Raw genomic sequence first — 14,560 nt, forward strand, 5'->3', positions numbered from 1 at the left:
TCGGTAAATGTTTGCTAAACTCCCAGACATGGACTTCTTGGAGCTCTACCAAGTTCAAGTCTGGTTAAGGTTTAAGCTGGAGGAGCTCCAATGACTGTAAATTCGGATAAAGTAAAAGTTATATGATACAGGTTAAAAAAACAAAAACAAAAATTAAAAGGCAATCGCATCAGTACTCTGGTTCCTTTTTTCATTTAGAACAATTGCTGACTGGATCCATGCTCGTTGTATAAAATAAAATGTGACAGTTTGATAGTTTTTTCGCCACGGAGAGAAAGATTCTAGAAAACAATATGCTAAGATGGAACAGTCTGTCGTAGGGCAACGTTGGGTGATTTTTTAACGGCGCTCGGCTTTAGTTTATTTTGGTGTGTTCTGCACCGTCAGCTGCTTTTTTTTTTTTTTGCTGAATCTGCATGTCAAATGTAATTGAAACTCTGATTGGCTGATAAGCTGATTAGCAAATAAGCACAGGATTTGAAACAATGAACTGATGAAATCAAAAAACGACAAGTACGGACAGACACTCGTTGTCTTTTTTACCATTTGTCTCGTCAATTCATTTGACCAGAAGATTATTTTAATAATACCATGGCTTTGTAGAATAAAGATTTCAAAGACCAGCTGATCACCACCATCCAACATCCGTACAGCTACACGAATATGTTAGTAATGATCGCGGCAGGCGTGAACGCTGCTTGAGTTCTAGCCTTTCCAGTTTCCCTGTTGGGATGCCAAATACAGATTACTGCCACCTGCTGATATGGAAGAGGTCATTCTCTGACATAAATGCAGATTCTACGTGCCGTGGGTTGTCGTCTGTCCGGGGTGTTCTAGTGCAACTTTTTTTGTCTCGAGGTAACGCTACAGTCGGCTTCCCTCAGAACTGGTTCGAAGGTGTCTGACTTTTAGAGTAAGTCCACCTGTGGACCTGCTCGTAGGGTCAATAGTGTGGAAGCAGTGCAGTTGATAAAATCTTGCAGATATTATATCAGTCAAAACCTAATTTCATTTTCATATCAACAATCAGAAAGGGGAAAATTGTGATCTCACTGACTATTCGGATGGTGCAAGTATTTGAGAAACCGAGTGCCTCACAGCGAATCTGAGCAAAGTGATCAAAGCAAACAATTTATCAATGAGGTACAATCGAGGGTGATAATTCTCCACACATTAGAGCCCAAGTCATCTCAAATTGGGTCGATGAAAATTAGAGTACCTCAGTGGTCTCTCTTGTGACCAGATGTAAAAGAGAATGAGAGATTTTCAGTGACTCTCAAAAAAAAAAAAAGTTGGACTACATGGACTGAAGATCCGAGACTGTCCCAGGAGCAAACTGGGATTCGACCTTGTATTAGATTCATGCTCCATTCATATGTATGGTATCGCTTACTGAGTCACAATAATCATATCAACATGAACGCGTCACTGAGCCATTTCCAATAGATCTTTTTTTGTCCTTGAAATATTATTAAATAAGAATACAACATCTACTCAGTGACTTTTCAATTGCATTATGTATTTAATCGTGTGAATACTGTGTTATTGCAGAGCTTTTACGAAAAATTGATTTACTTCAGATTTTCATTCAGTTATTAGGAAATGGGACGAACCTGCAGGCCAAACCCAGTGAATGCCACAAGCCATATTCACTACAGCCATGAATCAGTCCCTGTCTCACCCGCCACAGAGCTTTGGAAAAAAAAAAACACTTTCCTGATGCAACCCTGTACAAAACCTGGCACACAAACCACAATTTAGTTCCCAAAGGCCCATTTCTTTCAGCCTGCCGCCAGTTTCTGCATTATTTCTTTTGCACTGTCCTCCTACAGAAAGCTGACTGACAAGCCATATACCAAAGCAGGAATCAATTTCTCTTTAAAAAAGCCAATAAAAAAAGCAGAAGTGATGCAAATGTGGTACCGAATCTGTCAGCAGTTCCTTTCTTTGATGCCTTTGTGCCATTAGTCTGGATAATGAATCCTCGGCTATCTGTTGGTTATAGCCATAGGCCATGCGCACTTTCGCCTTGACTTTAATGATCACGACAAGACACAACTTTGCTCAGCTACCACTTGGAGGCCCATTTTGGTGAAGAGAAATTAAATAGACTGGCATGTAGTTTATGCAGGCATGCCCTCGGCTCTGTGGAGTAAAAGCCACAGTGATTGCTGGCTAAGTGCTGACAGGACTGTGCACTAATTCTTTTCAAAACTTTTAGCAAGAACAAACAGACTACTTTTTACATACTTTTTCCCTAATAATGTTCTCAAAACTTACCTTGGAACCAAGAGTCCATGGGTGGAAGAAAATAATAAATAAATAAATAAATAAATAAATAAATAAATAAATAAATAATAATAATAATAAAAAAAAAAAATAAATAATAATAATAATAATAATAATAATTATTATTATTATTATTATTAACCCCTAAAACCAGAGAATAATAATAATAATAATAATAATAATAATAATATTAATAATAATAATAATAATAAAGACCTAAAATAAAAATAATAATAATTATGAAAAAATAAAATAAAAAGGTAAAATAAATAAATAAATAAAATAAAATAAAATAAAATAAAATATTAATAATAATAATAATAATAATAATAATAATAATAATAATAATAATAAAAACTTGACACTATAGTTCATAGGATTGCTAAAATGACCAAATTTGATTGAGTCACTCAGTAACACTGTGCAGTTGTGTGTCCTACAATTCGACGATATTCGCAAATTAATTTCCACTGAATTCATTAAGATGGAATAATGAATCCGTTGATTTGAATTGTATTATGTTGTGTGCATTTTCGTTTCTGTCCTGCCTCGACATGCCGTCTGAAACAGCGGCCAATTTGCGAAGCCACCAGACCATTTAGAGTTCTGATTCAAATCAAATTGCCTTTTAATTGGATACGCATAACGAATTGGTCAAACGAGGCATGTGTGATAGAACGGGAGTAACACTATTCACCCGTACTCTTCATCTGTACCGCAGGCGTGACTGATCAGAAACCGAAACCGAGCAACTCTCACCTTGTCCTTGTTCTCCATCAGCCAGTCCCTCACCGTGTCCAGGGCGATGTCTGCAGCCGGCTCGTTGGGAAAACCTGTCCAGGAAGATGCAGAGAGTTTGAGTTCATGCAACAGGAAATGTCTCCTCCTTAAACCCCATAGGAAAAAACATCCCCGTGTATATATATATATATATATATATATATATATATATATATATATATATATATATATATATATATATTCACCCGCTTCGACTGACACACTTTTTGACAACTCCAACAAGCACGATCCAATCCCTCATTGATTTGATCGTGTTTATTCGTTCCAAAAATGACTCCCCCCAGGGCTTGAAAGCTAAATTGCTCTATAATTCAACAAGCTGCCACTCAGGACACACACTTCCTCAGCACCAAATGCTCACAAACATGGCTCATTAGGATTTTTTTTGAGGAATTTGTCACTGAATGTGGGCAGTCGTGAAAATTTACAGATCGCTTAAACATGGTGATTACTTTGACTGTCCCGTTGTCCAGGTTCGTCATCGGTGTTCGCCACCCAAAATGAGAAAGTAATGACATATTGACCGGTGAGTACGAGGGATAGGGCGGCTAAGTGCCATATTAATCATTGAAACCCAGGCCGAGATGTGAAAGTGAGCACTCTGTTAAGTCAAAGGTATTGATTTGGAATATATTTCGCGTGGATCGCTTTTTGATAAGAAAGAAAATGGGTGAGACGAGCCGGACACAGCTTTGTATCATGCATCATGTTACAAATTTCAAGCCCTGAAACGTCTATGCGTAATCACCAGGAGACACATTTGTGTCGCCACTCGTGCCATTTCAGAATTCATTTCTAAAACTGTCTAGTAAAACCATACAATTTGGGAAACTCCAGGAGGGATGATGTCTAGAAACACTCTTTATAATTATGAACCTGTGTGAACATGTCCGTCCTACGTCTCCAACACAAGAACCAATTGTATTTCACTGCAGGGGGAATGACGGAAAATTCCATTCCATTCGGTTCCAATTGAAATTGAAAAAAATGTGCAAAGAGAAAACACATTTAGCATGTGAACTTCAAATGCCAGTTACACTCGTGTCCATCAGTTACACAGGTCTGATCTATTAGCACTAAAACGGAATATTTTAACTAAAAACAGTCCTATGTAGTATATCTACATCTACATCTCCATACAATATCTATGTTGTATTGTACTGATTTCTATAGAACAAAAACTATTTCACTGGGACTTCTGAATTTTTTACCCATTCCTGGTTCAATGCCGCTGTACACAAAGCCAGCTCCATAAAGTTATGCTTTCCATGGGTTGGAGTGGAAGATCTCCTATAGAGCTCTAAACCTCATCAACAACCTTTAAAATGAATTGAAATGCAGACTGAGATCCAGAGTGACTTATAGCTGAGCAGTTGAGGGTTAAGGTCCAACTGAGGCCAAGATTTTAACTTGTGACCTTCCAATCCAGAGTCCAATGCCAATACCAAGCTACCATTTATACCCTCTAAAACTTGAATAAAGCGTAATACCACATATTTTTGTTTTTTCACTTTTTAGGATCATTACATAAATATACAATATAAAGGTATTGTAATCCCTACACAGGGCACTACATAAAATCAGGAAAGCTGCATTAAACTCTATAAACAAAATGAAAATGTTTATTACTTTACCTTGAAAAATTGATCAATTAACTTGTGAGGTGCACAAACATTTGCTACCTATCCCAATCGTATTGGGTTGCCAAGACAAAATTTAATCCTTGCAAAAAAGGTTTCAGAAAAGCAATAAAGGTTCCTGGCTTTAGCAAGACGGGCAATTAAAACAAGCCCACTTCGCGTGAGCACTTCTGTGGAACGCTGCCATTTCCTGCCTAAACCTCCTGCACCTCATTACGAGCTGAGAAAGAGACACAGAGAGAGAGAGCGAGAGAGCGAGAGCGAGAGAGAGAGAGAGAGAGAGAGCGAGAGCGAAAAGGAGGTTAGAGGAGATATTCTGTGAGATAGTGAGAGTTGGGGGGGGGGGGGGGGGGGCGTGATTGTGAGATACTTTTCTCTACAGGAGCAGATCGAGGAGGCTGTGGCACAAGTGCTAGAAGAAGCTGTTAAATAATTACTGGGGCTGTCTAGCGAATGACACGCCACCCGAGAACTTTAGCGAGATTTTATAACCTGGGAATGAACTTGGTGCCAAATGATGGAAAGGAGGATTCTGGGTAGGCGAAGCTTGTGTCCTTAAGGAAACTGGGAATACAGTAAAAAAAAAAGTGTGTGAATCCCAAAAAAGTCTGAAACGTTAGAGCGAAATAGATGGATATTTAATTGTTTCAGCTGAAATGGGGAAGTTACGGTGGGGTAGATGACACCTGGCAGAAATGCAGATGGCTGAATGTGATGGTGAGGATTATCTACGTTACAAAAGAAGCCTATAACAAGCACAAGGAGTCCGTAGCAGCATAAACTGCTGATATCTATTAACATTATAGTATGGAATGTTTAGGACTTTCTTTAAATATAATAAATCATATTGCAAACCACATAGACAACATAGTCATAAGAAATCAATGCAAATGCTGTATGGCGTAATAAGAAAACAAAATTATAGGTTGCATAATAGCAAAATGGGTCAGTTTATGTTTTATATGATTAATGTTAAGTAACAAAAGCATTCCAGAGTAAACTGTTACAGGGAAATAATAGAAGGTTAACACCCTGACATCCTGAAGGATTTTATTATATTTAAATAAAACAGAAGGTGAAGCTGGAGGTGGAGTCGTAGATGCTGCGATTTCATTCCGAGCAACGATGATGGACAGAATTAGAAATGAGGTGAAGAGGGACCACACAGGTAGGATGTTTTGGAGACGACTGCGCCCACATTCTCTGTAGCCCACATTCTCTACACTTATTATTCCGTCCATCCCTATGTATGTCTGTCTATCTATCTGTCTGTCTGTCTGTCCGTCCGTCCGTCCGTCCGTCCGTCCGTCCGTCCGTCCGTCCGTCCGTCCGTCCGTCCGTCCGTCCGTCTATCTATCTATCTATCTATCTATCTATCTATCTATCTATCTATCTATCTATCTATCTACTCATGAATGAGTGAGATTGACTTCCATGAATATTCGATTATATACGATTCGGAAATGACAATCTTGATTGATACGCTTGCATGAAGCAAATTGATTAGTTATAAACTCAAATCCCACTTAAAGAAGAGAAACAATGAAATAATTTGGAGGAATAAAAGACAAAGAACACATTTACATACACTTCAATAACGTGATAATGAGAAACTCCGGTCTACACACGTCAATCACCAGTCACATTGTTTGTTAGCAATCGAGTCTAGTAGAGACGCCAGTAATTAGATTTTTGATTAATTATTTGGTAATGTTGGCTTGCTTTCTTTTTCAATTCTTTAACCTGTAAGTATTTCCAATTTATTATCAACAGATCCGTGTACGCATGTTCATCTTGTCCTTCTATTTGTTCTTCCTGACTGCTAAAATGTTTCTCAACGTCTGAAAAGACATAAACGATAGAATAGGATATGCTAGAGAGGTGGTAGCTTAGTGGTTCAGGCATTGGACTTTGACTCAGAAGGTTATAAGCCACTTCTGGGCCCCTGAGCAAAGGCCCTTAACCCCAATAGCTACTCAGTTTTATTAGAGATAAATGTAAGTTGCTTTGGATAACATTAAAGCAAATTCATTTTAACAGCACTAATTTTAATATAAAAAAAAGATTTTTGATATAAAAAAAAAACTGTACCGAAAAATTATTTAGAATCACTAAACATTTGTTTTACTGATGCACCAAGTCTCAAATCAAGCGCCAAAATGATGCACACATCCGGCAATTAAAATCGTCCGTGTGGAAACGTGGCAAAAGTTTGGTGTTCTGATCATTTACACAATATTAAAACAAATATTTAAAAAAATAATTTTATCGGATGTTCTTTCCTGCAAAAAAAATAAAAAATAAAAAAAAGTCACCATAATCTCAGTTCACAGTGTCTGTCCGTACCTTCCATTTCGTAAAACTCGCACTTTATTGGCTTGCCCTCGCCGAGTAAGTAACCAGTGAAGAGTCACCACGAGGAGATAAGACTTAATCCCTCGCAGTGACGGAGCCAGTGGCGGATCACCGACACCAACACGGCTCATCCCAGCGCAGTGTACATGGACATACAGCCCAGCTTACTGCTTCCTATCTCACTTACACAGAGACAGGGGCTAAAGCCTCGGTGTCAACAACGACGCCACCATCAACATGTAGCACTGATAAACAACATGGGAGTGAGCCAGAGACAGAGAGACCGAGACAGAAACAAAGACAGAGAGACGAGACAGAAACAGAGACAGAGACAGAGACAGAGAGATGGGAGGTAATAAACGTTTTACCGTAGATTGCTTCACATGCTGATATGGAGTTCGAGAGGAAAATCAACCGAACACAATTTTCCAATTACATATATAAAATGATATATTATATAACCAAAGTCAGGAAAGAAGAAAATCATGCTGTTTATTAAGTCTATTACGACTGATTCGTACCTCATACTATTTATTAGCACATTATCTCTGAAATGGAGTTTCCTCTTTATTTTTCAGAACCGTGCGATTTGACTTTGGGGTTCCGCAGCATTATTTTACAATACGAAGGAACTGAATTTCAGTTCCTCTTGATTTCAGCAAATTTCATGCAACATAAAGGCATTGAGACACGAAGTTAGCATCCTGCGCAATTACAATTCAGAATGCAGTGACATCTTTCTCGTAGCACTAACAAAATGCTAACTTCATTTCTAACCTTAATGTAGAAAATGATTTGTTACCAAGCCTGAGACCATTTTGGGTGATTGCATATAATCAGAATTAGAGAGAGAAGAAAAAGTAGAAGAAGCAGAAGAAGAAGAAGAAGAAGAAGTAAGCGTATGGTGGAGAAGGATTCAGGATGTGAAAGACAAAACGACTGGTAGCTCTATCTGTGCTTCGACTCTTGCCCGACTATCAATACTGATCTTGTAAGACACTGAGAGACGTCTCCCACCTCAGAAAGGAATAATCCATTTGAACTCGGGTCACAGGCCTGTGATGGATGGCTTTCACACAGTATACTTAATAATCCATATCATATCGTCCAACCTAGTTTGTTTATAGGTGGTACCTATACTGCAAGCCAAGCCAGGGGAAAGCCTTCCTCGGCTAATGGGCTGGACTGAAGGATTGGACTGCCAGTGGCGAATGAGAAGTCATTTTTCTCCCTGGCCCCGACTCATCCGTCACCAGGGACATCTCTCTCTCTCTCTCTCTCTCTCTCTCTCTCTCTCTCTCGCTCTCTCTCGCTCTCTCTCTCTCTCTCTCTCTCTCTCTCTCTCTCTCTCTCTCTCTCTCTGTGTGTTTGTGTGGAGAGGAGAAACAGAGGGTGCTGTTTATGGCTCCTAGTCCTCATACAACCTAAGCTGTGTCTCAAATAGTCAAATAGTGTAGTAACTGTGATAGTAGTGTGTTTACAGAAGGATGATGTAGTAAACCAGAGGAAATTTAGAAAAGGAAAAGGTAGAAGCTACCTGACAAATTTTTGACAAATCCACCATCGTGCACACATCCGGCAATTAAAACCGTCCGTGTGGAAACGTAGCAAAAGTTCCGTTTGGTGTCCTGGTGATTTACTATATTTAAAACCTCAATTACTTTCAAATATTTGCAAGAATATTTTGCCTTCATGCTTCACATTGAGTTTGGTTTCACTAATAATAAACATACATTTGCATAAAGCATCAATATTTGTCAATACCTATGTTGATTAGAGTATTAAAAACATGAAAAGTATTAATTTAGTAAAATTATATATATGTATATGCACAGTGCTGTGAAAAAGTATTTGCCTTCTGCCAGATTTATGTTTTTTTTCTTTTTCATATTTGTGACAAATGATTGAGATCATCAAGGATAATTGTGCTATTACACAAAAATAATATATGCATTTTTTTATTATAATTTTATTTTTTTAAGAAAAAAAAAATGTCCAAAACTGCCTGGCACTATGTAAAAAAAAAGCCATTTCCCCTGAACCTAAGAACTGGTTGTGCCACGATTAGCAAAAACAACTGCAATCAAGCATTTGCGATAAATCGCGACATCTCAATCAAAGTCTGAACTTTGCCTAAGCCACTCCAAAACCATAATTTGAGCTTTTTGAGCCATATTTATATGCATTTTATATATATAAATGTTAAAAAATAAAATCGACATACCAGTAATGAGCACAAATACTCGTTAAGCATGTGCCTGGTGCGTTAAAAAACCCTTAATCAAAATTGATTTCCTCTGGATGGAGTGAAACTGTGAATCCATGAATCAACAAATCAATCGATCAACTGATCAATAAATAAACAAATACATAAGCGCATTGAATAAAAGGCCTTGCTTATTTCATTACATGCCCGACACAACAGCGTCTCCCAAATTCAGCTCCCCTAAACAAAAGACACAGTGAGACACTAAATATTTTACAAAATTAAAAAAAATACAAATGAAAGAAAGAATAATGAGTGCAGGAAAGGTTACAATGCAAAAAAATACAAACAGGCTGATGTCTGCTTCATTTTAGACTAAAGGTCAAATAAAAATCGAAAAATTTGCAGGTTCTCGTTTGTACCTAATTAACAGTGCGATGCGGATTATCTTGAAATCCGCGGGAATCCGAAGCGGGACGGAATGTTCAGGAACATTAGGAATGACATTTTAAACTGTGTTTTCACTAACAAATTTCATAATTTTTTTAAAACACAATATTGTATTATAGTGACATAATGTCAAGTTGAATTCGTTCCCTGGTGGTCTAGTGGTTAGGATGCGGCGCTCTCACCGCTGCAGCCCGGGTTCGATCCCCGGTCAGGGAACCGACCCCAGCTATTAGGGTTGCACAAGCCAGCGCACTCTTAGTGCCGGTCTCAAGCCCGGATAAATAGGGAGGGTTGCGTTAGGAAGGGCATCCAGCGTAAAAACATGTGCCAAATCAAACATGCGGAGGATCCGCTGTGGCGACCCCTAATGGGAGAAGCCGAAAGAAAGTTTAATGTCAAGCTAAAATCACTAAATTCACGGATTTTCAGAACTTGAACTACGTCTTAGAACGTAATCCTTGTGAGTTCCTGGGGACCACTGTATGATTTTTTAGTGTTTTAATCTACATTTTTTTTTTAAGTTACACCCTATTACAAATTGTTTATAACAAAGATGTCATCTGCTTCTCAAGTCCCTATTTTCTATTCCCTTCTTTTTTTTTTTTAGGGCGTTTAAAGGCAAGCGTTTGTGATCGAAGGTGATGGTTGAGATTCGATTGCAAAAATACACCTTCATCGTTTCTATATTGATATTAGTTTATGACTTGAAATGACTAACGATTCATAATGCAGTTAAACCTACAGTGTGAATCCTGGAAACTGTGTGTAGCAAATACATTTAAGATTCCCCTGAATTTAACATGTTATGACCACCGTGGTGTCGAAAAGGTTGAAGTCTCCTGATTTAGTGCTACTACTAATGGTTACTGACCTGCACCTCCCAACCCCACCCTCACCCCAGAATCAATTCCTGATTCCTTTCTTCATACCTCAATCCAGTTACTTTGCTGAATAAAAAATATTGTCGTTTATTTAAAATACTCAACAAAAAAAACCCACAACATACAAATCAATCGGATAATTATTGTTTACCTGTGCTCTGGTTTCGGATTACCGTTACCGTCACTCTGTTATCGTTATATGCGAGAGGAAAACGGCATGAAATTTCCTTGCTAATAATCGCCTGACTTTCGAATACTGTAAGGACTTTTCATCTTTCTGTGGACCCTCGTATGCCACAGAGCCGATGATGACTGAGGGAAGACGAATCAGGATTAGAGAGGAAGCGTGCCAGAGGGATACATTCCAGGTTATTAGGCCTTTGATCATCCTGCTCTCTCTCTGCTTTTTTTTTTCTGTTGTTGGTTTTGTCGGCGCACTCGCTCTCCAACTATCATCACAATTAATGAGTGTATGAGGGGAGCAAGCCGAGGCTGGAGATAAGCGTGTTTATTTATCGAGCAGGCCATTTAATGTGGCAGCGGCAGGCATGTTTTGAAGTCGAGAGCTCGCTCGTGCTTCTGCAGCCATGTGAACTGAATTAAATGTGCTCTTCACTCCCATGACAGATACACACTCTTTCTTACACACACACACACACACACACACACACACACACACACACACTAAGATTAAGGGAGCACTAGAGGAGCCATAAGAGATGTTAATGATAGAAAAGATAATGCACATATACTGAAACACACTTTATTTTGCTCACGGATAATCAGAGCAATCCGAATATTAATTTCGTGGCTCCTCTATAGTGCTGTAAAAATAACAGATATTCTTTGCAGGCGTATTTTAGATTTGCTCATGGGACAGATTTTCAAGTATTCGGGAAATTCTGTGGTTTATATATGCATGAATGTATGTGGATATTTGTGAATCATAAACCGCAACTTGGTAATTGTAGACAGCTGGGGTCTGATTACACACTAAATTTGGGATTATACATCATGAATTAGCAAAGAATAGTTGGAAAAATTTTAATCTTGAGTGGATGAGTTACAAAAAATACGTCACCCAAGATGCCAAGGATAACTCTGGACATGATGCTACCACCACCATGTGTCAATGTGTTCGGTTCTATGTTAGAGTGTAAATGGTCTTGGTTTACAACGAATTTAGTGGCAGGAAGGTCTGAAAGTTATTTATTTATTTTTATAAATATTTATTATTATAATAATACATATATTAGTCCAGGAGTTACATTAACTGCAGTCATATTAAATATATTGGCATATTTAAATATGTACATTTACACTATAATGATGGTGATAAAGGCCAATGTTTCAGGAGTTAAAGTTCTTGGTTACTGATCATAAGTTTTAAGCTTGAGAACCACCAAGCTGTTGGTCTTTCGAGCAAGATCCTTATCCTTATCTGTTCCAGGGTCACATGGTTGACCCCAGCTTACTGACAAACTGGGATATTTGGAAATAAGGAAGTGGTATCTTATTGATTAAGGCTTGGGTTTACTGATCAGAAGGTTAGGGTTGAAGTCGCAGGACCTCTACAATGCCACTGTTGGGCCCTTGAGCAAGGCCCTTAACCCTCTCAGCTCCAGGTTTAGGACATCATGACTAATGCTGCTGTTTGACCCAAGTTTCTTAAAAAAAAAAGGAGGGATATTCGAAGAAAGAATTTCAATGTGCTGTAATGTACATGCAACAAATAAATGCATCTATTCTATTTCTTAGGTTGGTCATGTGGATCCAATCATTAATTGGCCTACAATTGAGAAGAACTCCATCCAAAAGTGGTGCATCCGGATGGATTAAAGGTCTGGAGACCAAAAGAAAACAAGATCACTGAAATAAATAAAAAAAACCATATATCTTATATGTATTTTCGAGGTGAGAATTTCACAGTGCTGTAATGCATGTGACATATACAGATGCATTTTTAAAGAATTTCAAAGAATTTGAATGTCAAATTCTGTCATATGGAGAAACGTCTTGTTTTTTCATCATTCTCTTTCTCAGAAAGACGGCAGTGGCATATTTCACACGTCCATTGACTGGCCTGTGATATTAGTCCATAAAACAACATACCAAGGACCAAAGTCCAAAATTGGATTCATAGGCATGTCAATCAATATCTTTTTTTTTTCTTGCCACTGTTGCCACTGGATCGCTTATTAGGGCTTAACTTCATATTCATATTAGTAATCTATTTATTAGTGAAAACCTGGAACAATATTCTTTGTTTAAAAGAACGCTATACAAATAAAATTGAATCGAAACTAATTTCATTGTTAAATAATACACGTCAATTTTTGCTCATAGAGTGCGCTAACTCTTCTGATGCATAGCGACGCATATCCGGTGCGTGCACTCTCCCTGATTCTGTCACTTTCAGACACTGTGTGCTGCTGATGAGGTGCAGTATATCACAGTCCGGCTTCTCGAATTCTGCTGCGTTGGCGCTTTTTCGGGTAGATCACTCCTACGCTCCACTTCAGAGCTAACTTGGTGATTTGATTAGCCTCCCTATTTTTTTTCTCCTCATAATTGTTTTCTTCCCTTGACAAGCCTTTTGTGTCTGATATAATGTTATACAGTATATCGCTCATGTCCTCTACTACTTACTCCTGCTTCAGGTTGATCCAGATAATAGAATTTCCTCAAACAAACTACAAAAATAGCTTGATGGTCATGTAGCAAAAATAGTAGGGATTTAAATCTATTTCAAGTAACAAAAGGATCAACATGGAAAGTATGGTAGAAGTCGCCTATTTTTCTTTTATAAATTGATATTCTAGTTTAACCAAAAAAGAGAAACACATTGAAGTCAAGGAAATACCCATAGTAAAATTTGTAGTAATAATCCATGTTTCTTTCTGTCTCTGGACAAGCTACACATACTGTGATACCAGTGATCCTGTCTCTTTTGATGCCCCCAAACCTCTGGATGGATCCCACTCCATGACGATTTTCGACATTGGACTTACAAAACCTCTTAATCAATACTCAGAATAGAATTTTTTTCACATGCTGTTTTCCCCATCATTGAACATTTAAAGGCTCTTGCATGGAGCAGTTGGTGTTGAATCTATAATGATCTTGTTGAGATGTTGAGCTGATTCATGAGTTGCTCAGGAGCTCCTGAATCCTCAACTCCAACTGACTGAAGAAGGGAACATTAAAGGACATTATTCATAATCACACACTCATGATTTTTCTCACTCTCTGGTTTTTGTAATGCTTTAATGATTTATAATCACACTCTTGGTGTCACCCAGATGAGGATGGGTTCCCCATTTGAGTCTGGTTCCTCTCGACGTTTCTTCTTCTATAATTCTTACACTCTGTAAAGCTGCTGTGAGACATGCTGCATGTGAGAAAATGTCTATCGTGAAAAAACATTTCGAAATAAAATGTAATTGACCGAATTGAATTGAAGCATACTTCATTTCGAGACCTTCTGAACATCTTCTCCACATGAACAGAGATCCATGAGGTTCTTGTGAAGAGCTAATTTTGGACTGCAATTGCTATAAACAGTTTGCTACAACCGCTTAGGTCTGCAAATGCCATGAACAGTTTTGCATTCCAGTGTCCATCAGGGAACATCGGACAATTTCCACTACAACAGATTGAACTATAACGAATGGACATTTGGTGCCAACCAGATAAGAACAGGTTCTCTTTTGAGCCTGGTTCCTCTTAATGTTTCTTCCCCATACAATCTCAGGGAGTTTTTCCTTTCTACTGTCACCACTCATTAGGGATAAACGTACAATTATACAAACATCTACATACTTTTATAGAACTTTCTAACCCATTTATAACTGTGAAACTGCTTTAAGAACGATGGAACGATATTGGAACGTTTTTGGAAAGTTTTTGGAACGTTATTGGAACGATGTCCATTGTTA

At 38.1% G+C, this 14,560-nt stretch overlaps 1 protein-coding gene across 6 annotated transcripts in view; it reads right to left on the reverse strand.

The window, feature by feature from the left end:
- Nucleotides 1-14,560, reverse strand: part of macrod2 (mono-ADP ribosylhydrolase 2) — a 618,133-nt gene that overhangs the window by 149,287 nt on the left and 454,286 nt on the right. For all 6 annotated transcript variants that reach the window (XM_046875066.1, XM_046875089.1, XM_046875058.1 and 3 more), the window contains exon 8: nucleotides 3,049-3,122. In XM_046875066.1, the coding sequence (XP_046731022.1) occupies nucleotides 3,049-3,122 (74 nt within the window). The remainder of the gene's footprint in view (nucleotides 1-3,048; nucleotides 3,123-14,560) is intronic.

The sequence above is a fragment of the Silurus meridionalis genome, chromosome 2, assembly GCF_014805685.1.
Source record: "Silurus meridionalis isolate SWU-2019-XX chromosome 2, ASM1480568v1, whole genome shotgun sequence".
NCBI classification, from domain to species: Eukaryota; Metazoa; Chordata; class Actinopteri; order Siluriformes; family Siluridae; genus Silurus; species Silurus meridionalis.